The sequence below is a fragment of the Marmota flaviventris genome, chromosome 2 (assembly GCF_047511675.1).
Source record: "Marmota flaviventris isolate mMarFla1 chromosome 2, mMarFla1.hap1, whole genome shotgun sequence".
Classification (NCBI taxonomy): Eukaryota; Metazoa; Chordata; class Mammalia; order Rodentia; family Sciuridae; genus Marmota; species Marmota flaviventris.
The window spans coordinates 124,815,061-124,834,543 of NC_092499.1; the positions used below are offsets into that span (position 1 = coordinate 124,815,061).

Here is a 19,483-nt window from a genome sequence, read left to right on the forward strand (position 1 = left end):
TTTTCTTGCATATAATTTAGTTTTTGGTAAAGTTACTGTTACTCACAAACCCTAGGGATTGTAACATAAAAGTCTTAGAGCTTTTTATGTCATCAACTGCCTTGAGAGAGGATAAGATCAACCAAGAAATTACATAATGTGAGTGAGTAAAAGAATGTTCATTCATTGTAAAGGTTGCCCACAAGAGGCAGACAGCAACCACCAATAGGTTCAGTCTACAAGTTCAAAACTCAAGTGCTCATTCGTCTTCTTTTTGGGGGGAAAAGACAAATAGAGAGAAACCACCTTTGACAGTTTGCATATTACATGTCCTCCAAAGGCCCGTGTGTTGAGGTGAGCGCAGCCTTCAACTTGGCACTATTGAGAGGTGGTAGAACCTAAGAGAGATGGGGACTAGCGGGAGGGAGTTAGGTCATTGGGGAAATCCCCTTGAGAGGGATCGTGGGACCCTGGTCTTTCCGTGTTTCTCCTTAGTGTCTTGGCCATGACGGGAAAGACTTTCCTCTGTCATATGCTCACAGAAATGGGTACTGCTTTATCTGAGGCCCAAAGGCAAAGGGGTAAACTGAACATGGACTGAAACCTCTGAAACTGTTGAAACAGACTGAATTTGGGAACCCCTCCCTGCAACTGGGAATGACTTCCTTCTGTTGAGAAAGGAAGTTAAAAGACTATCATCCTCCAGACTCACAGGTGCCCAAGAAGCTGGGGAGTGGAGATGGCCCCCTGATGCCTGTGCAGCCCGGACTAGCTGGATCTGCATATGCATACTCTCCTGCTTTTGTTTCACTTCACTGCTTCTTCTCCACTGCCTCTTTTTACTTTATAAAGCTCTTTAGAGATATTGAAGATGGAACTTTTGAACCAATTAAATTTCTTTTATCTTCCTTCAAAGCTCTCTTTGAGTGAAACCTATTTCCTACCAATTCTCAGGAGCAGCCAGTGTTGGAGCCTGGCTTCTTTTTCTGGGTAGTATCAGAACCACTCCATAACACTGTGACCCATAACAAAACTTCTTGCTTTATAAGTTGATTATCTTAGGCATTTTGTTATAGTAACAGAATACTGAGTGATATACCACATCCATAAAAATAAACAAATAAAAACACAGAAACGAAACAAAGAAAAACATCTATGTTTAGGAAAAAGAAAACAATATTAATCAGTTTTAATTTATCCTCATGTTTTTCTTTCAGTGAATATAAAAATAGATAAGATTTGTTTTAAAATTATAGATGACGCTAAGTGAATATCTGATTCCAGTGTGAAGGAGCAACACGATAAGAGGTTTATTTTTAGAAATTGAGAATGGTCACCTAGCTTTTCTGTCAGGCACATGAGCATAAGGGCCATTTAACTGTTGCTTTCTCTGGTATCTGAGTCTTTTAAGGGAGAGATTCAGTGAGTCCCTAGTGAGTCAACTGGGAAGACATTTGCATAATCCTGGGGAAAATAAACACATGGGCATGTTGATTTTTAAATGTTTGCATCAAAGATGACTTACAATGAGCTCCTTATTAATTTTGATAGTCTGTTTTTAACCTTGCTGTGACATTCTCCAAAAATAGTGGTGTAATTCAAATTTACTTAAAATAATTCCAATTATAATGTATTCAAAGTGTTTATGAAAAATAGCTGAATGGATCAGCTGTTAAACATGTAACAACTCCCCATATATTTTAAAGATTTTTTTAAAAAATGAGATTTTTGTTGTTTTTGCTCAGGTCAGATTTTGATGGAGATAATTTTCAAATAAGATAGGACATCATGATAGGAAAAAAAAATCAACAACAAGATGTTGATTTCAGAGGATCTGATAAAAGGAACTCCAAATAACGTATGATTTCTCCTTCACTTCTTGAATATCAGCATACTTGTGCCTGTACACTAATACACCTGATGGTCTTGAAGAGTTTTAACAGTTTACTTTCAATTTCTGTCAGCAGTCGGACTGACTGGTGTCATTTTCCAGAGATGCTATGAGACTCATGTTGACCTCTATCATCCTGTAGAGAGGTCCCCAGTGCCCTCATCCAGCTCCCCATGTGATGGTGAAGGGTGTAGAAATTCCCTGGAGAGGATGTACTACAGGATACATCGATTGTATTTGTCTCTAAATCTAGAAATTGGCTGCAGAAGAAGAATATTTTAACTAGATTTCAGAATAAAAAAAGAATATTTAGTTTCAATTCTGCTATGGAGATAAAAACCTAGTGAGTCCATTCTTCCCTCTGATTACAATTGAAACTCTAGACACAATAGAAAATAGCTGCACATGGACTTTGGAAAATACAATCAGGTGGATTGTAGAAGAAATTGAAACCCGGAGAAGGGATCCTCTTGGGGTGATTGTCCTGTTTTATTCTCTCCTGGATCTGCCCCTGAGCAGGCCTTCACCGTGTGCTGGTACAGTGGCATAGGTGGTCAGCACTCCAAAGCAACACCATCTTCCCACCCAGAGGAACCAGGGAAAGTAGCACCTGTGAGCTGGAAAGCTTGGGGGAATCCCTGAAGAGAGAGCCAGAGAATTGCCTGCATTCTGTGTATGAATTTGTGCAGATTCGAAGTCTGATTTTTAAACACTGCTTGTGTGGGACATGTGTACACCAGTTCTGAAATAGGCCCGGAGGACTGACTGAAGCTAGACTTGTCACAGATTTCTGAGTAACTTGAGGATGGCGTATGTGCTAAACAGGCGTAAACCAAGATGGCAGGGCTGCGAGAATACAGCTAAACTTTGAACTATCTTCAAGAATCTCTTGCAGACTTCTGAAATACGACTGTGTGGGTATCGGAGAAGTATCACAGAAGATTTGAATTTGAACTGAATCAAAGCTTTTTGGATGTAGCAAAAGCTAGCATAGAAGGATGCTTTTAGATGAAATACAGTAGAAAATAAGAAAGACCTAAAATCAGCTGCCTAATGTTCTACTTTAAGAAGATGGAATTAAAAAACAAGATAAGTAAAACTAAAATAAATAGAACAGTGAATAAAAATAGGATTAGAATCAACAAAGTAGGTAAAAAACCAATATATAACAAACAAACAAACAAACATCTACCTGGAAAGCATTTCCTTCCTCTCTCCTCTCTTCCTCCCTCTTTCCCTCCCTCCCTCCCTCCCTTCCTTCCTTCCTTCCTTCCTTCTGATTGAACCCAGGGCCCAGCACATGCTAGGTAAGCACTGTACCACTGAGCTATATCCCTAGCCCAGGAAACCGATTCTTTGAAAGAAATAAGAGAATACATACTATGAATTTCATCAAGAAAAATGCGGTTATCAACCCAGATCCTATACACATTAAAGGAATAATAAGAATTTTATTAATAGATTCATACCAACAAGTTTAAAAACCTACATGAAATGGAACCCTTTCTTGAAAAAAGAAATTTGCCCAAATTAACTCAAGTTGCAATAGAGAATCTGAATAGGACTATGAAAATAATAATAAAAAAAAACAGAATTAATATTTTAAAATATTTCCACAAGGAAAAGTCCAGGCACAAAAATGGCTCCAATGTTGATTTTGCTCAAACATTCAGTAAGTCATAATACTAATCCCATAAAACTCTTTCAGGAAATAATAGAAAAGGGACACTTCCCTACTCATTTTGTAAGACATTTGTATTTCCCTGGACACAGACATTATGTGAAAAAAAACCTTAAGTGCTGGGGCTGTGGCTCTGTGGTAGAGCACTCACCTAACACGTGTGAGGCACTGGGTATGATCTCCAGCACTACATAAGTAATCAAAATAAAGGTATTGTGTTCATCTACAACTAAAAAATGTTAAAAAAAAAAAAAAGAAAACTCAGACCAGTACCCCTCATGGACATAAAATTCAAAATTCCTTTACAAGATATTCATCAAAACCAAGAAAGGCTTATTCTAGGAATAAAATATTGACTTACTTTTCAAAATAAAATTTTCATACTAACAAAATACAGGAAAAAGTGATCATTTCAGTAGATGGAGAGAAAGCATTTGACAGTATTCAAATTCATGATAAAAATTTTCAGTGAACTATGAAGTATGAACTTCATACTTACTGTGAGAACCTTAATAGTTTTTTTTTTTTTCCTAAGACAGGGACGTCTACTTTCAACATTTCCATTCAGTGTTCAATTTGATAGCGGGCATAGTTATTGTAATACAGCAATACAAAGAAATAAAGGGCAGAAAGGTGGAAATGGAAGAAGTTAAACTCCTCCTATTTGCAGACTGTGTGATTGTAAATGTAAAAAATCCCAGGTAATCTACAAGAAACTCAGCACTACCGAAACTAATATATAAACTTAGAAATCAGAAAGTACAAGATTAGTGTCCAAAAATCAATATATTCTCATATGCTAGCAGCAGATCAATTGGAAAATACTTAAACAGTTGTATTTATAGTGATACCCAAAGCATTAAAAACCTAGGAATAAATGTAACAAAATCCATATGTCAAAAAAAGTGTTGTAAAATTTCTGAAAAACTATTTTTTAAAAAAGATGTGAATCAATGGAGTTGCGTATTTTGTCCATAGATCAGACTCAATATTTTGTTTGGTGGCAATTCTTCCCATATTGACTTATAGATTCTAATGCAATCCAAATCAAAATTGCAGAGGCTTTTCTGCAGAGAATAACAAGCTAATTACACAATTTACATAGAAATTCAAAGGACTGAGAATAACAAAAACAATTTTTCAAAAGAAGACTAACATTGGAACACTCACCTAATTTCATTAATTACTATAAAACTATAGTAATGAAGACAAGTGTGGTTCTGGCAAAAGATAAATAAATGGAGCAAAATAATGCAGAAGTGGATCCTGAATACATGATACACTTTGATTTTAATAAAAATGCCAGAGTGTCTCATTTGGGAAAGAAATATTTTTTCAATAAATGGTGTTTAATCAACTGGATAGGTGCATAAAAACAACAAAAATGCTAGAATTCAGTTTTCATTTTTGTATTTTTATTCCTTTCCCTGTTGATTACTGAAGTTCCATGTTTTGTTTTATCATGTCCTCTTTCTCTCGGTCTCTGTCTTTCTCCATCTCTCTCTGGTTGGTTTGGCAGTCTTGTTTTCCGCTAGCCAGTTTCTCCTGGGTATACAGACTTTGTTAGTCTCACAAAACTCTGAATTGTGTGATTGTTTTCCATTTTGTTATATTCTGTTCTTAACAATCATTACTTTTTTGTCTTTTCTTTTTTAGGTTCAATTTGTTGTTCTTAACTTCTGAAGAGAGATGCTTAGCCATCTGATTTTCATGTTTTATATTTTTCAGTATGCATGTTTAAAATTATAAATTTCCTTTTAGCATAACTTTAGCCCTATCTTTCAAGTTTTCATATGCATTTTGATTATATTTGCATTTTATTCATTCAAATTATTTTTAATTTCCATTGTGATCTCTTGAGTTATTTTTTTCTTAATTAGCTAGTTTTCCAAAAATAATTGTGAATTTGTCTACTTGTAGTTCTATTCATTTGTCCTTGACATACTTCGAGGCTGTTATTCGGCACATATAAATTTAGAACTGTTCACTCTTTAGGAAGAATGAGGAGTTAAACATTTTCATTTATTAAAATTTACATGGGACTTATTTTTTCTTCTGCATCCTTATTTTTTAGGTCTTTGGAAAATTGTATGTGTTTGTCATATAGAGATGACAGACTTCATCCTTAACTCATAAGGGCCAATGTTGATTATATTTGCATTTTATTCATTCAAATTATTTTAAATTTCCATTGTGATTTCTTGAGTTTTTTTCTTAATTAGCTAGTTGCTTGATTGCTACTTTTATACTCTTGCCCTTAGTTTCTTTTTTTTTTTTTATTAAAAAATTTAAAACCAGACAAGAATATACAGGTTTTTTTTTGTGTGTGTGTGGTATTAGGGCCTCATGCATGCTAGGCAAGTGATTTACTACTGAGCTACATCCCCAGCCCTAGCCCTCAGTTTCTTTAAACAACATGATTATTCTATGTCCTGAGTCTATGAATTCTCGTTCTTGCAGTTTTGAGGTCTAAGTCTGTTTTGGTGTTTCTACTCTTATTCATGTTGCTTGTCTTATGTCCTTGGTGAACCTAGACTATATCTTATTACTTGATCTTAATCTGTGAGACTCCTGAAGGCTTACATTTGGATGTTTTCTTCCAGAAACTGCTTGTATCTGCTTCTGCTGGATGCCAGGGCATAATTCTAGTCTGTTTCAAGGATTTCAGCTCAATGTGAGAATTCTTGTTTTAGTTTACAACCTCATTGTTGCTCACACCTTCTCTGAGTTCCAGGAGATTCCATTCCTCCTTGTCATCCAATTTTTTCAGCTCCTGGACAGCTGCAAACAACATTTTCTTGGGGAGAGAGCTTATGTGGAAAATCCTTATGTTTTCTTGCTGATCCAGCAATGTGCTAGAAATTTGTTTGGCTGCAGAAGAAACCTAGATCTCCTAGTCCATCATTTTGAAAGGGTAACAATGATGTATGGTATTGACTTACTTCTGTGGGACAAAGATGTCATACTGTTGCTGAGTCAGCACAGAAGAATAAATGAGGTGTCATATTGTGATTTATATTACATAATTATCTTCTCACTGCTATATATCAATTGATGGAGACAAGTGATATGTATAATCCTCAAGTATACATAACCTTTAATTTGAAGTATAAAATATATATTATTTATCTTTAAGCTTGATAGAAGGTACTACATACTTTTTTCATTGGCACTTTGTAAAAGAATACTTAGTACTTGTATTTTCCTCATATTTTGACTTTTTAAAAAATTAAGAGGTCAAATAACTGAGTTATTAAGTGAAATGTTCAAGTGTTTTGAATATATTATTTTTATCTTTTATGCACATCATAGACCATGATATTTGGCATGAATTTGTGACATTAAACATATAAACATATAGCTGTCTACATGCACATATCCAGATGTGCACATAATACTGTGGGGTGTGTATATACACATATAACCATCTCTATTTGGTATTTGGCAGAAAATTTGAATCTGGGTCACACCTTTGATTTTCCTTCAGTTGATGGTATATTACAAAATAAAAGGAATTATTTTTTTAATTAAAATTTTTGTTTAGTAAAATCTAGATGATGATAAGTTGGTGGTTCTTATTGGTGGATTTTATCTCCCAAGGGGCATTTTTGGTTGTCACACTGGTAATGGCAGAGGTGATCCTGTCATCTAGTATGCAGAGGCCAGAAATGGTGCTCCACATCTTATAATGGGAAGGTCAGCCCCACAGCAAAGATTGACCCGGCTTCCAATGTTGATGGTGTCGAAAGAGACCAAGGTGGCAGCCATAGCAGACTGGCTCCCCAGACACTTCTATTTTCTTTCTTCTGATCTTCTTTCTTACCTTTCCCTGAATATAATTTTCTGCATCAGTCTGGTATTGCAAAAACAGTTACATGCTTCAGTTAAATGGACCTTCCCTTTTATGTTTTCTTTTTCAACATTTAACTGTGCTGTTTAACTTTAAAAAAAAAATTGAAAATGCAACTTTCTTGAAAAACCTTCTCTATGGAGTGGCATTTCATTATGTACAATCCAACCGTGCCCTTACACACAGATCTTAAAATTTAAAAATCGCCTTCTATCCAAATTTAAATTTCATGTGGACATTAACCCAAATCAGAGAGGAATTCCTGCCTCTGCTTTTGTGTTTTATTTTTTTCTCTGTGAATCTTCAGTATGCATATATGATAGTAAATTATTTTATAGATGGTGTATTTGAGTTTGATCTTTTATAAGAAATGAGAATCTGGCCCTACCTTATGCTCCCTTTATTTTAATTTGAAAGACATTTTTAAAAACTCTGGGTGTCTTCTCACTTTCTTTAAATTTATTTTTTATTTATTTTATTTATAAATTACTTTTTATTTGTTTTAATTAGTTACACATGACAATAGAATGCATTTATGCAGTTTGGCATATCATACATAGACGGGATATAATTTCTCATTTTTCTGAGTATACATGTTATAGAATCATATTGGTCAAGCAGTCACATATGTACATAAAGTAATAAAGTATGTTTCATTCTACTATCTTTTCTATCCCCACATCCCCTCTCCTCTCCTCCTTTCAATTCCTTCTACCTAATCTAAGGTAATGCTATTCTTCCCTAGTGCCCCCTGCCTTATTGTGAATTAGCATCCACATATTAGAGAAAACATTCGGCCTTTAGTTTTTTGGGATTGGCTTACTTCACTTAGCATGATATTCTCCAACTCCAACCATTTACTGGCAAATGTCATAATTTCTCTCTTCTTTAAAACTGAGTAATATTCCATTGAGTATATATGCCACATTTTCTTTATCCATTCATCTATTGAAGGATACCTAGGTTGGTTACACAGTTTAGGTATTGTAAATTGAGCTGCTATAAACATTGATGTGGCTGTATTACTGTAGTATGCTGGTTTTAAGTCCTTTGGGTATAAACCAAGGAATGAGATAGCTGGGTCAAATGATGGTTCTATTCCAAGTTTTCTGAGGAATCTCCATACTGCTTTCCAGAGTGATTGCATCAATTTGCATTCCCACCAGCAATGTATGAGTATACCTTTTCCTTCACATCCTCACCAACATTTATTGTTGCCTGTATTCTTGATAGTTGCCATTCTGACAGGAGTGATATGAAATCTTAGAGTAGTTTTAATTGCATTTTTCTAATTGCTAAAGACATCGAACACTTTTTCTTATATTTGTTGATCAATTGTATTTTTTCTTCTGTGAAGTTCTGTTCAGTTCCTTAGTCCAGTTATTGATTGGGTTATTTGTTTTTTTGGTATAAAGTTTTTTGAGTTCTTTATATATCCTAGAGATTAATGCTTTATCGGAGGTGCATGTGGTAAAGATTTTCTCCCAGTCTGTAGGCTCTCTCCTCACATTATTGCTTGTTTCCTTTACTGAGAAGAAACTTTTTAATTTGAATCCATCCCATTTATTGATTCTTGATTTTATTTCTTGTGCTTTAAGAGTCTTGTTAAGGAAGTCAGTTGCTAGGCTGACATTGTGAAGATAAGGGCCCATTTTTTCTTCTGTTAATCTCTGTTCTAGTGCCTAAATCTTTGATACACATTGAGTTGATTTTTGTGCATGGTGAGAGAGTGAGTTTTAATTTTATTTTGCTACATATGTATTTCCAGTTTTGCCAGCACCATTTGTTGAATAGGCTATCTTTTCTCTAGCGAATGGTTTTGGCACCTTTTTCTAGTATGATATAACCATATTTATGTGGATTTCTCTCTGTGTCCTGTATTCTGTACCATTGGTCTACAAATCTGTTTTGGTGCCAACACCATGCTATTTTTGTTACTATAGTTCTGTAGTATAGTTTAAGGTCTGATATTGTGACGCTTCCTGCTTTCCTTTTCTTGCTAAGGATTGCTTTAGCTATTCTGGGTCTCTTATTTTTTCCATATAAATTTCATGATTGCTTTTTCTATTTCTATGAAGAGTATCATTGGGATTTTAATGGGAATTGCATTAAATCTGTGTAATGCTTTTGGTAGTTTGCCATTTTGACAATATTAATTCTGCCTATCCAGGAGTATGGGAGATCTTTCCATCTTCTGAGGTTTTCTTCAATTTCTTTCTTTATTGTTCTGTAGTTTTATTATAGAGGTCTTTAACCTCTTTTGTTAGATTGATTCCCAGGTATTTATTTTTATTTTTTTGAGGTTATTATGAATGGGGTAGTTTTCCTAATTTCTCTTTCAGTCGATTCATCGCTGATGTATAGGAATGTGTTTGATTTATGGGTGTTGATTTTATATTCTGCTACTTTGCTGAATTCATTTATTAGTTCTAAAAGTTTTCTGGTGGAACTTTTTGGATCTTCTAGATATAGAATCATGTCTTTTCACTTTTAAACTGATTTTCACCACACATTCTTTCTTCTAGGCATTGGCTCATCTCCACTTAATAGAATATGTTGGAGAACAGACTGCTTTGCTAATAAAGGTACATTAAATGCTGCAGTAGAATGTGCTCCAGTCCCTGTTCTTTGATTTTGTAAAAAGAAAAAAAATATATCTGGTAAGAATAGGTCACATTAATTATGTAAAAAGCACAGCAGGGAAACTATTTTATCCTGGGTAGCCTAGAGATGAAGGGAGATTTTTTTTTCCCCAAAGAATATATAATTACAGATGCCTGCTATTTTGCTTTTAGTCTTTAGTTAAAACCTGTCGAGAAGGAGAGCAGTGAACAGTCAGTGGATGCTGGAGAGGTCCCCGTCCCAGGTCCCTGCTGGTGGGACCAGTGTGTGGAACCATCAAATGTGGATGAGGAGGGGACTTCACTCTGCCCATTCCTCCCACGGGGCTAGTGGGCTGGGAATTGCTCTCCTTAGTTACTTTTAGAAACCAGCTGAGATTCCTGTGCAGTTGTGGCCCTGGTTTGCACTCCTGGGTTTGTTTTTGCCACATGTTAAGAAGAAGGATTAACAGTCCTTTGGTCTTTTCTGAGTCTCACTGACAAAAGATCAGATCCTAAGTGTGTGATCTCACAGTGCAGCTGTTGATGTACAGCACTGTTATTATCTGCTCCTTCCAGATGGTTCCAGAAGATAGGCGCCTTGCAGCTGCCATCGTCCTAGTGGTATGGGTCTCGGCCTTGGCGTCATCTTTGATTGACAACATTCCATTCACTGCTACAATGGTGAGTTATACATTTCTGTGGGCTTGAGGACTTGCCTTCCGCCTGTGCACACTCTGGATTTGCCCTTCTTTCCTAAGAAGGCAGAGTACAAAACCAGCCCTTTCCCACAATCATGGTCAAGATTATAAAATGTGGGAAGAGCCAGGTCAGCTGGGCAGGGAGCTCTGAGAGCCCAGATGGCAGGCTGGGAATCAAGGGTCTGCAACCAGGGTGAACAGTGTACCATCATGGTTGGCTACTTTAGGGTTAACCCACCCAAGATCTGCTGCCCCTCTCACAAGACTGTCTTTTTTTTTCAAGAAAAAGTTGAGACACCAAGACAATTTCATCTATATTTCCTATGGACATAGAAGCTATTCTAATCAGCCGTGTGACTTTTGGTGCTTGTCTTCGGCGGGAGTTTTAAGTTTCTTTGTGGTCCTGACCCCCATCCAAGACCAGAAGTACCCACCACAAGCCTCTTATAGGGCGGATGAGCCCTACTCCTAGGGTAGTTTCTGTGTCATGGTTTCTGAATTCTGGTGTGACAAAGCAGGATCAGAGGTTGCATACAAGAACTGGGGTCCTGTCACAAACACCTCAGGGCCCAAGAGTCCTGGACACAGGGACACAAGCCTGGTGAACATTCCTCATGGCAGGGTACTAGATGGGGGAGTCCTCTCTGGTGTTCTTGTGACTGGGCCCCCTCTGTTCCCTATGAACAGTTCATGTCAGTGGGCTCCCAAGATACTTTACCAGCCTGTGCATATTGGGAACAGTGAGACCCTAAGGTGACAGCAGGAAGTCTGACAGTGTGAGGAGGGGGTGGGCTAGGCTTACGGTGGGGCTTCTCTAACTAGGACCCACCTTGAGTGGACTTGGTAATCTGCATCACTCCCAGTCTGGGATTCACAGTTTCTGTCTAGAGATCTGGCTACTGTTCTCCTTCTAAGGCTAGAGGTCAGTAATGCTGAATTAACTCTGTGGCTATTGTGATTTCTTCATGAATTGCCAAGGGAGAGAAATCACATACCTACTGTTACTTGTCCCAGTTCCAGGAGAAAAAGCAAAGTGCAGAACAATGTTTAGAGTAATTGCTTTCTGTGTAAGAAGGGGGAGAGAATACGAACACACACACACACACACACACACACACACACACACACACACCATTGAAGGGTAGACGAAGCCAACTTTTTAAAATGCTGACTTGAACTCCTAATTTAAAAGACAGAAGTTGGCAGACTCAACAACAGACAAACCCCTAAAACAAGAACAACAAGACCCAACTGTACACTCTTTAGGAGAAACACTTTAAATCTAAAGACAAAGACAAGTTGAAAGGACCTAAAAATAACAGGCAAAACAAACTTTAAGAGTAATGCTTGAGATCAAGAAGGGCATGGTGTTCCAACGAAAGGGTCAGTTCATTAAGAAAACATAACAATGCTAACTATGCATGCACTTCATTACATAGTTCCCAGGCACCAAATCAAAAATCAACAGAACTGATTTTCAGCACAGTTATCTTTAGGGGATAGGTCTCTCATTTGTCACTTTCATAGAGTGTCTGGAGTTGGAAGGTGTCTTTCCTGAGCCTACTATTTTGAAATTTTAAGCCTTCCCATGCTGTCAATAATAACGAGTGCACTTTCTGCTTTTAATTACCCCATAATATCCAAGTACCATGGCCACTGCATGAAACAAATGCCTTGCCTTCAACCTGGGCCTTATCCAAATGAACCACAGGTAAAAGGTTTAAAAATTTCAGCGCCCTTGTTATCACACCCATACTTCTTTTCATTAATAATCAGGTCCTCAATCTTCAACTGGTGAGTAGTAGTCCAAAATTCTGTTCAAGCCATCTGCTTTCTAGGGCCACAAATATTATCAGCTGTCTTAGTTTTGAGCTTTCCAGACAGACAAGGCTGAGGCAATCCCAAGGAACTGCAGTGGGATGAGTAGGAGAGTTAGCCAGGGAAGAGGGAGGGTGAACTGGGGAAGTCATTTGCAGCTGATCTCTCTGGGCAGATTGGTACTATTTGCTTCTCAGCATAGTCTGTCTAGGAGAGGAGAAGAGAATTGATCAACTGTCTCATGTTTGCATGGGTCAGAGCTTGGTCTTGGGGTTGTACTTTTGGGGACATCTACTGGGGGACCTGTGTTGTGTCCCACCTCAGCATCAGCAGGTAAGCCTTCTGGACATGAAGGAGGAATCACATAGTATGGAGGAAAGGTGCCATCAAAGTGTGCATGTGCTGGTGATCAGAGCCCATGAAGAACTGCCTCAGAATAGTGCCTGGGAGGAGTCTGATTCAGAGTATCTATAAAACTCAAACCAATGTACTTAGATGTGAAATGTTGAGTGTTGTCTTCCTGAAGTATGGAAGAAGACAAAACTGTGGGCACCATTTCTATCAACCATCCCAGAGGTCAGTGGCAGTGCAGTGAACCCAGAGAAGAAATAAGAACTACAAGGACTAGAGAGGAAGAAATAAAACTGTTGCTCTTTACAGAGAATATGAATCTGTATACTTAGCTTAAAGGGATCTATCAATTGAGAATTAAAATTATTCGTTCCTTTATCAGGGACTCTGGAGTTAAAAGTCAGTTAATAATCAGCTGTATATTTTATCAGGAACAATAAACTAATAGAAAATGAAATTTTTGAAATAAGTGTAATTCATAATAACATCAGAAAGGAAAAAGAATAAAAGAAAAAAAAGAGGGTCCCAGTTTTGGCTCAGTGGGCTCCAACTTTTTTGACACGATTGAGGCTTCTCTTAAATGATTCTTTAACCCGGAGACAAGATCAGCTTATGCAATTATCCTGTTCCCAGATAAAGCAAAGTGCTCTAGCCATGCAAGGCTAGGTGGTGTGGTCACAGAATCCAGGTTTTGTCAGTCTGTGTTAATCAGATTTTGGAACTGTGACAAAATACCCAAGAAAAATCAGCTTAAAAGGAAAGAGATAGAAGTCAAATTATCTCTGTTTGCTGATAACATGATCTATACTTGGAAGACTTGAAAAACTCCACCTGAAGACTGAAGAAGAGCTGGTAAACAAATTCAGCAAAGTAGCAAGATACAAGATAAACATACAAAAATCAATAGCTTTCTTATACTCCAGTAATGAATCCACTGAGAAAGAAATCAGGAAAATAATTCCATTCACAATAGCCCCCAAACAGTTGGAAATAAATCTAACTAAAGAAGTGAAAGAACTCTGTAGTGAAAAATTGTAGAATACTGAAGAAATAAATTGAAGAAGACCTCAGAAGACGGAAAGATCTAGAATGTTCCTGGATTGGCAGAATTAATATCGTAAAAATGTTCATATTACCTAAAGTGAGCTACATATTCAATTCAATCCCCATCAAAATATGAATGACATTTTCACAGATGTAAAAGAAAAAAAATCCTAACATTACATGGATCCAGTCATGGTGGTGCACACCTGTAATCCCAGCTACTCAGGAGGTTGAGGCAGGAGGATTGCAAATTTGAGGTCAGCCTTGGCAACTTAGCGAGACACTGTCTCACAATTAAAAAAGCAAAACCCAGAAAACAGGGCCACTGGGTTAAATTTCCAATACCACCCCTCCCCACACTTCCAAATTCATTGGAAGAATGAAAGACCTAGAGTAGCCAAAGCAATACTGAGCAAGAAAACTGAGACTGGAGGCATCACGATATTGGATCTCAAACCATCCTGGTAACAAAAGGTTATAGAAGTATGGTAACAAAACTATCATGGTATTGGCATGGCATAAAAACAGATATGAAGACCGAAAGAGTAGAATAAAAGACACAGAGACAAATCCATATTGATATAGTCATTAAATCCTTGACAAAGCTACCAAAATCATACATTGGAGAAAAGATAGCCTTTTAAATAAATGGTACTAGGGAAACTGGATACCCATATGTAGAAGAAAAAAACTGTATCTTTATTTCTCACCATTATGGTTGGAACATGAGGTCCTCCCCTAAAAGCTCCTGTGTTCATGTAGCAGGTGAAATGATTGGATTAGGAGAGTTGTAACCTAATCTGTGGATTAACCCATCTGATAAGTTAATAATTTGAATGGATTAACTGGGTGGTAACTGTAGGCAGATAGGGTGTGACTGGAAAGAGTGGGTCACTGGGGGTGTGCCTTTGGGGTTTATATTTTGTTCCTGGTACCTCACACACACACACTCTCTCTCTGCACCTGGCTGCCATGAGGTGACAGCATTCTTCCTCCATGCCCTTCTGTCATGATGCTCTGCCTCATCTCAGACCCAGAGCAATGGAGTTGGTTGATTGTGACTGAACCTTTGAAATTATGAGCTCAAAATAAACTTTTTCTCCTCTAAGTTGTTCTGATCAGGTGTTTTGATCCCAGCAATGAAAACCTAACTATCACTTTCACCAAGCACAAAAATTAACTCAAAGTGGATCAAATACCTAGGAATTAGACCAGAAATACTACAACTGCTAGAAGAAAACATAGGGTCAAGACTCCAACATATTGATTCAGGGACTCCCAAATCTCAAGAAATAAAATAAAGAATTAGTAAATGAAATGGCACTAAATTAAAAAAAAAAAAAAAAAACAAAAACTTCTACACAGCAAAGATAACATGTAAGAGTGCAAAAGGAGCCTACAGAATGGGAGAAAATCTTTGCCAATTACTCTTCCACCAGGGGATTAATATCCAGAATACATAAAGAACTCAAAAAACTAAACACCCCAAACACAAATATTCATATTAATATATGTGATGGAGTTTTATTCAGTCATGTAAAAGAATTAAATTAAGACATTTACTAGTAAATGGATGGAACTTGAGAGAGTATCATGCTAAGGGAAATATTGCAGACTCAGAAAGTCAAAGACTGAATATTTTCACTCCTTTGTGAAAGCAAGAGAGAGATTTATAAAAAGCAGGACAGGGAGAGAATAAAATGAAAATAAAAAGAATAGTAGAGAAAGGGGATAGAAGGATGGGGCAGAGAGGTGGGTAGGAGAGCAGCTACAGAATGAAATTGACCAACTTATGCTGTATGCATGTATGAACACATCACAATGGATTTCACTTTTATGTATATTTATAATGTGCCAATTAAAAATAAAGATAAGACCAGTAAAGTAGAGGAAGGGGATCAGCAGAGGGAGAAGGGAGGGAAAGAGGAATTACTGGGGATTGAGAATGAGCAAACTATTAATTTTAGGGAATCAGAGGCTAGTACAACAAAAATGGTAGTCCATCCTTATCTGCAGGGGGTATATTCCAAGATTCTCAGGGGATCCCAGAAACTGCAGATAACACCCAGCCCTATATATGCTATGTTCTTTCGTATATGTACCTATGATAACATTAATTTATAAGTTAGGCACAATAAGAGGTTAATAACAATAATAAAAATAAAATAGGACAATTATAGCAATCTACTCAATGAAAGTATTTGCAAAACTTACAAGCTGTTTATTTCTGGAAGTTTCCATTTAATATTTTTAGATCATGATTGACCTGGGATAACTGAAATTGTAGAAAGTGAAACCAAGGATAAGGGGGCACTTCTGTGTTCAAATATCTACCTCCAAAATGGAATTTGAACTTTTTATTTTGCTTGCCTCAGGGTTTCTCATTTTTTTTTTAAAGTAAATGGCCATGCAGAGGACTTGGGTGTGCAGATATCTCTTGGAGGTCCTGATTTCAATTTTGTGTGGCTAAAAGACACGGTCTATAGAATTTCACACTCAGAACTGGCCTAAAACACACTTTGACCTAGCATGGGGTCAGCTTTGCTCTATCCACATGCATTAAAATGCTGCATATCAACTTATGCATATTGTTGCTGCTTTAGACACTCAATATTTGTTTTCCCTCCACACTGACACATGTAAGCCCAAACCTCCCCTTAGTCTCTTCCACAAAATGCCACCTAATCAATGTATATAATCCAAATTTATGAGGGTAGATCTCCTGGGAATGGGGAGATGGAAACAATCCTCCTCACTGAGGGGAGACAGAGAATGTCATATTTATCTATAACAAGTTTTATTTCTTAAAAGTAAAATAAATAGAAAGCTCTAAGGCAAAGCAGATAAGATATTCAAATTTCTTCAAGTGTATGTGAGCAGAGTTTTATAATACAAGCAGTTGTTGTGTAATTATATCTTGTCTAGGTTTTTCCATTGCTTTTGTAATCAATCTTTCGGATGAAGCAGATCATTTTATAAACTGATCATTTTTGCATTGTATGCTTCATGATCATATTAGACACTGAAGTTCATTACCAATGTAACTTCTCAGTCACTGGTTTCTATTACATTGTGTAAGGTCTTCATCTCTGCTCAGAGCTTCTGCCCACTTTATCTTTTTCCAATATTTTATTTTCAGTCTTTTTTGAAAAATTGTTTTTTAAAAAATCTTTTTTTCAGTTGCATTTTTTAAAGCAGTAGGCAAATAGATTTTTAAAATTTCAAGCAGATAATCTTAGCAGGTAATGATTTTATCCCTAATCTTTTAGTGGGGAGTCATTTTATTTTTAATGTACATAGCAGTATCTGCATTTTAATCTGTAACCAAACACTAAGGCTTCACCCCTTGGTGAGTGCAAAGTCCATAAACACACTAGAAGATAAAAGAGCAAAGAAAGGTTTAGTACTTGTCCAGGTAAGGAGAGCCCTGGGGAAACAAAGCAAGACAGTCTCTCTTTGTAAAGAAGGCAAGGGGACATTATTAGGGAACTTATGCATATTCATATTGGAAAAACTCATCCTTGCAGATTGAGGCGGGCATATTCCTGAGCATGCTCAGTTTGAGATTTTGCTTCTCCTTACATTACAGTTTCAAAAATGGCCATTGGGAATGCCTCCTGGGCAGAGAATTTAGCATCATAATGAAACTTTGCTAGTTCACTCTAGGTCACCTAGAAGGATGATTTAGGAGGACTCAGGGATTTTGTAGTTCCTTGTAGTTTTCCCTGGAGGACTTTATCTGAAGCAAAAGAACAACTTGAAGGGATGGTAATAGTCATTGGAAAGGACAGCAGCCTCCTCCCTTGCAAGCACAGATGCTTGTCTCTAAAAATTCCTGCATAGCTGCAGCTAACAAATAAACAAAAACTCTTTTAGTTAGTTTAAGAATAAAAGGAATTTTTCTAGGGATGGTACACAGTTCTTGGAATTTCTGAGAATATCTCAAGGACATGATGGGAGTGGGGGGGTGGGGCTGACTCAGGAAGCCTCTGGATCCTTCTGGCTTGAGCGTGTGGGCTTACTCTCACCAATGAATGTGGGACCTCTGTCACCTTGCCCTGATGTGTCTTGTCATACCCGCTCCTTCAAATTCTCAAAACCAGCCTCTTGAGCAGGTGTTCCTGATTGGAGGAGCCCATATTCCAAGCTGCAAGGGAAGTAGGGAAAATGAGTTTTCCATTTCTGCCTGGGGAGTTCTTCAAACCTAGGAAAGGCTTCAAATCTTTCATCTATGCTTACTTCAGTGCTTTCTCTTCAATGTAGAGCCTCAGTTTCCTCTGGGGTCCCATAGTTCTCTGCACATAGCCACGAAGTTATTCACTAAGATTATTGTCAAGAGATTCTGCAACTCTCTGGGAACTCTATCAATTCATGTCTCTATGGTCATTCACTAGCACCATGCCTAGCATAAAGAAAATATTTAGAAAGTGTTTGCAAATGGATTAAAAAATGAATTAACTAAAGTAACTAAAGTAGGTTAATTTTTCTAAAGTAACTCTTTGCTCCTCCCCACCCCTCCCCATCAGCCTATCATCCTCTGGCCACTCTCTTTTTGAGGTAGTTGTCACCCTATCGCTTCCCTGCATCTCTCAGAGTCACAGACACCACCTCTGCCTGTCCTTCCTGCCAGTCCTCCTGATCATTGACATGGAACCACTCTCTTTACCATGGTGCTAAGATCTCTTGTGCCTTGGTTTATGTGGTTCTTTTCTACTGGTCACAATTCTCCCTCTCAACTCTTTCCTTCCCTTGCCTGGAGTCAATCTTACTACGTATAGCCCTCTATGTTCCTCCAGTGGGAGGTGGTCCCTGTTCCAGATCCACCTTCCCCATGGAAGCCACTGGGTAGGACAATCACCCAGGTGCAGCTGGGTGCACACATCTACTCATCAGCTGCTGGGTGCACTGGTTTGTGATGGGCACTTGGAAAGGGCTGGGAATAGAATGGGTGTTTTGGGACCATGAACACTGGAGACAGGCCATTGTCTACAGGTGCTCTCTTCCCCAGGGCCACCTGCAATTAATGTGAGTCTGTGTCCCTGGGGTTCCAACTTTTCATTATTTTCCCATCTTGTGGATGCAGGGGGTCCTGCCCATGCCCCCATTCATGTGGGGCAACAGATACAGTGATATGAATGGGAGATGACTTAGGCTTTCTGCCTATCGAGGGTCCCCTCTGACCAGGAGGATCTTCACTCTGTGTGGTTGTGGAGTCTTCTGACTCAGGACATGATGTAGAGGGTACATGGGCAACAAGAGTCTGGCTCATACCAGAGACCTTAGCAATCATGCATGTCCCCCACTTCCTTCTGCCCGAAAAATGCAGTGCCTCATCCTCACCATTGAAACCTTCATGATCTGGCCTGGCACACCTGGTGCTCAGGCATCTGAGGTTATGCTCTAGGGTGTCTGATTTCTTGGACTGTCCATATGGTCAGCTCCAACCAAACATCTCTTGGAGTTCTGATTTTCTCTGCAAACACTTTGGAGGCCCACTCAGGGTTCATCTGAGGAATGAACAAGGAGACCAAAGAATACACTGTGAAAATACAGTGGTAAAGACCGATT

General features: G+C 37.9%; 1 protein-coding gene across 1 annotated transcript in view; it reads left to right on the forward strand.

Moving 5' to 3' along the window:
* The window catches only part of Oca2 (OCA2 melanosomal transmembrane protein), a 336,227-nt gene that overhangs the window by 199,845 nt on the left and 116,899 nt on the right, over window positions 1–19,483 (forward strand). The window contains exons 19-20 of the mRNA XM_027925820.2: window positions 9,927–9,986; window positions 10,581–10,685. Coding sequence (XP_027781621.2) covers window positions 9,927–9,986; window positions 10,581–10,685 — 165 coding nt within the window. The remainder of the gene's footprint in view (window positions 1–9,926; window positions 9,987–10,580; window positions 10,686–19,483) is intronic.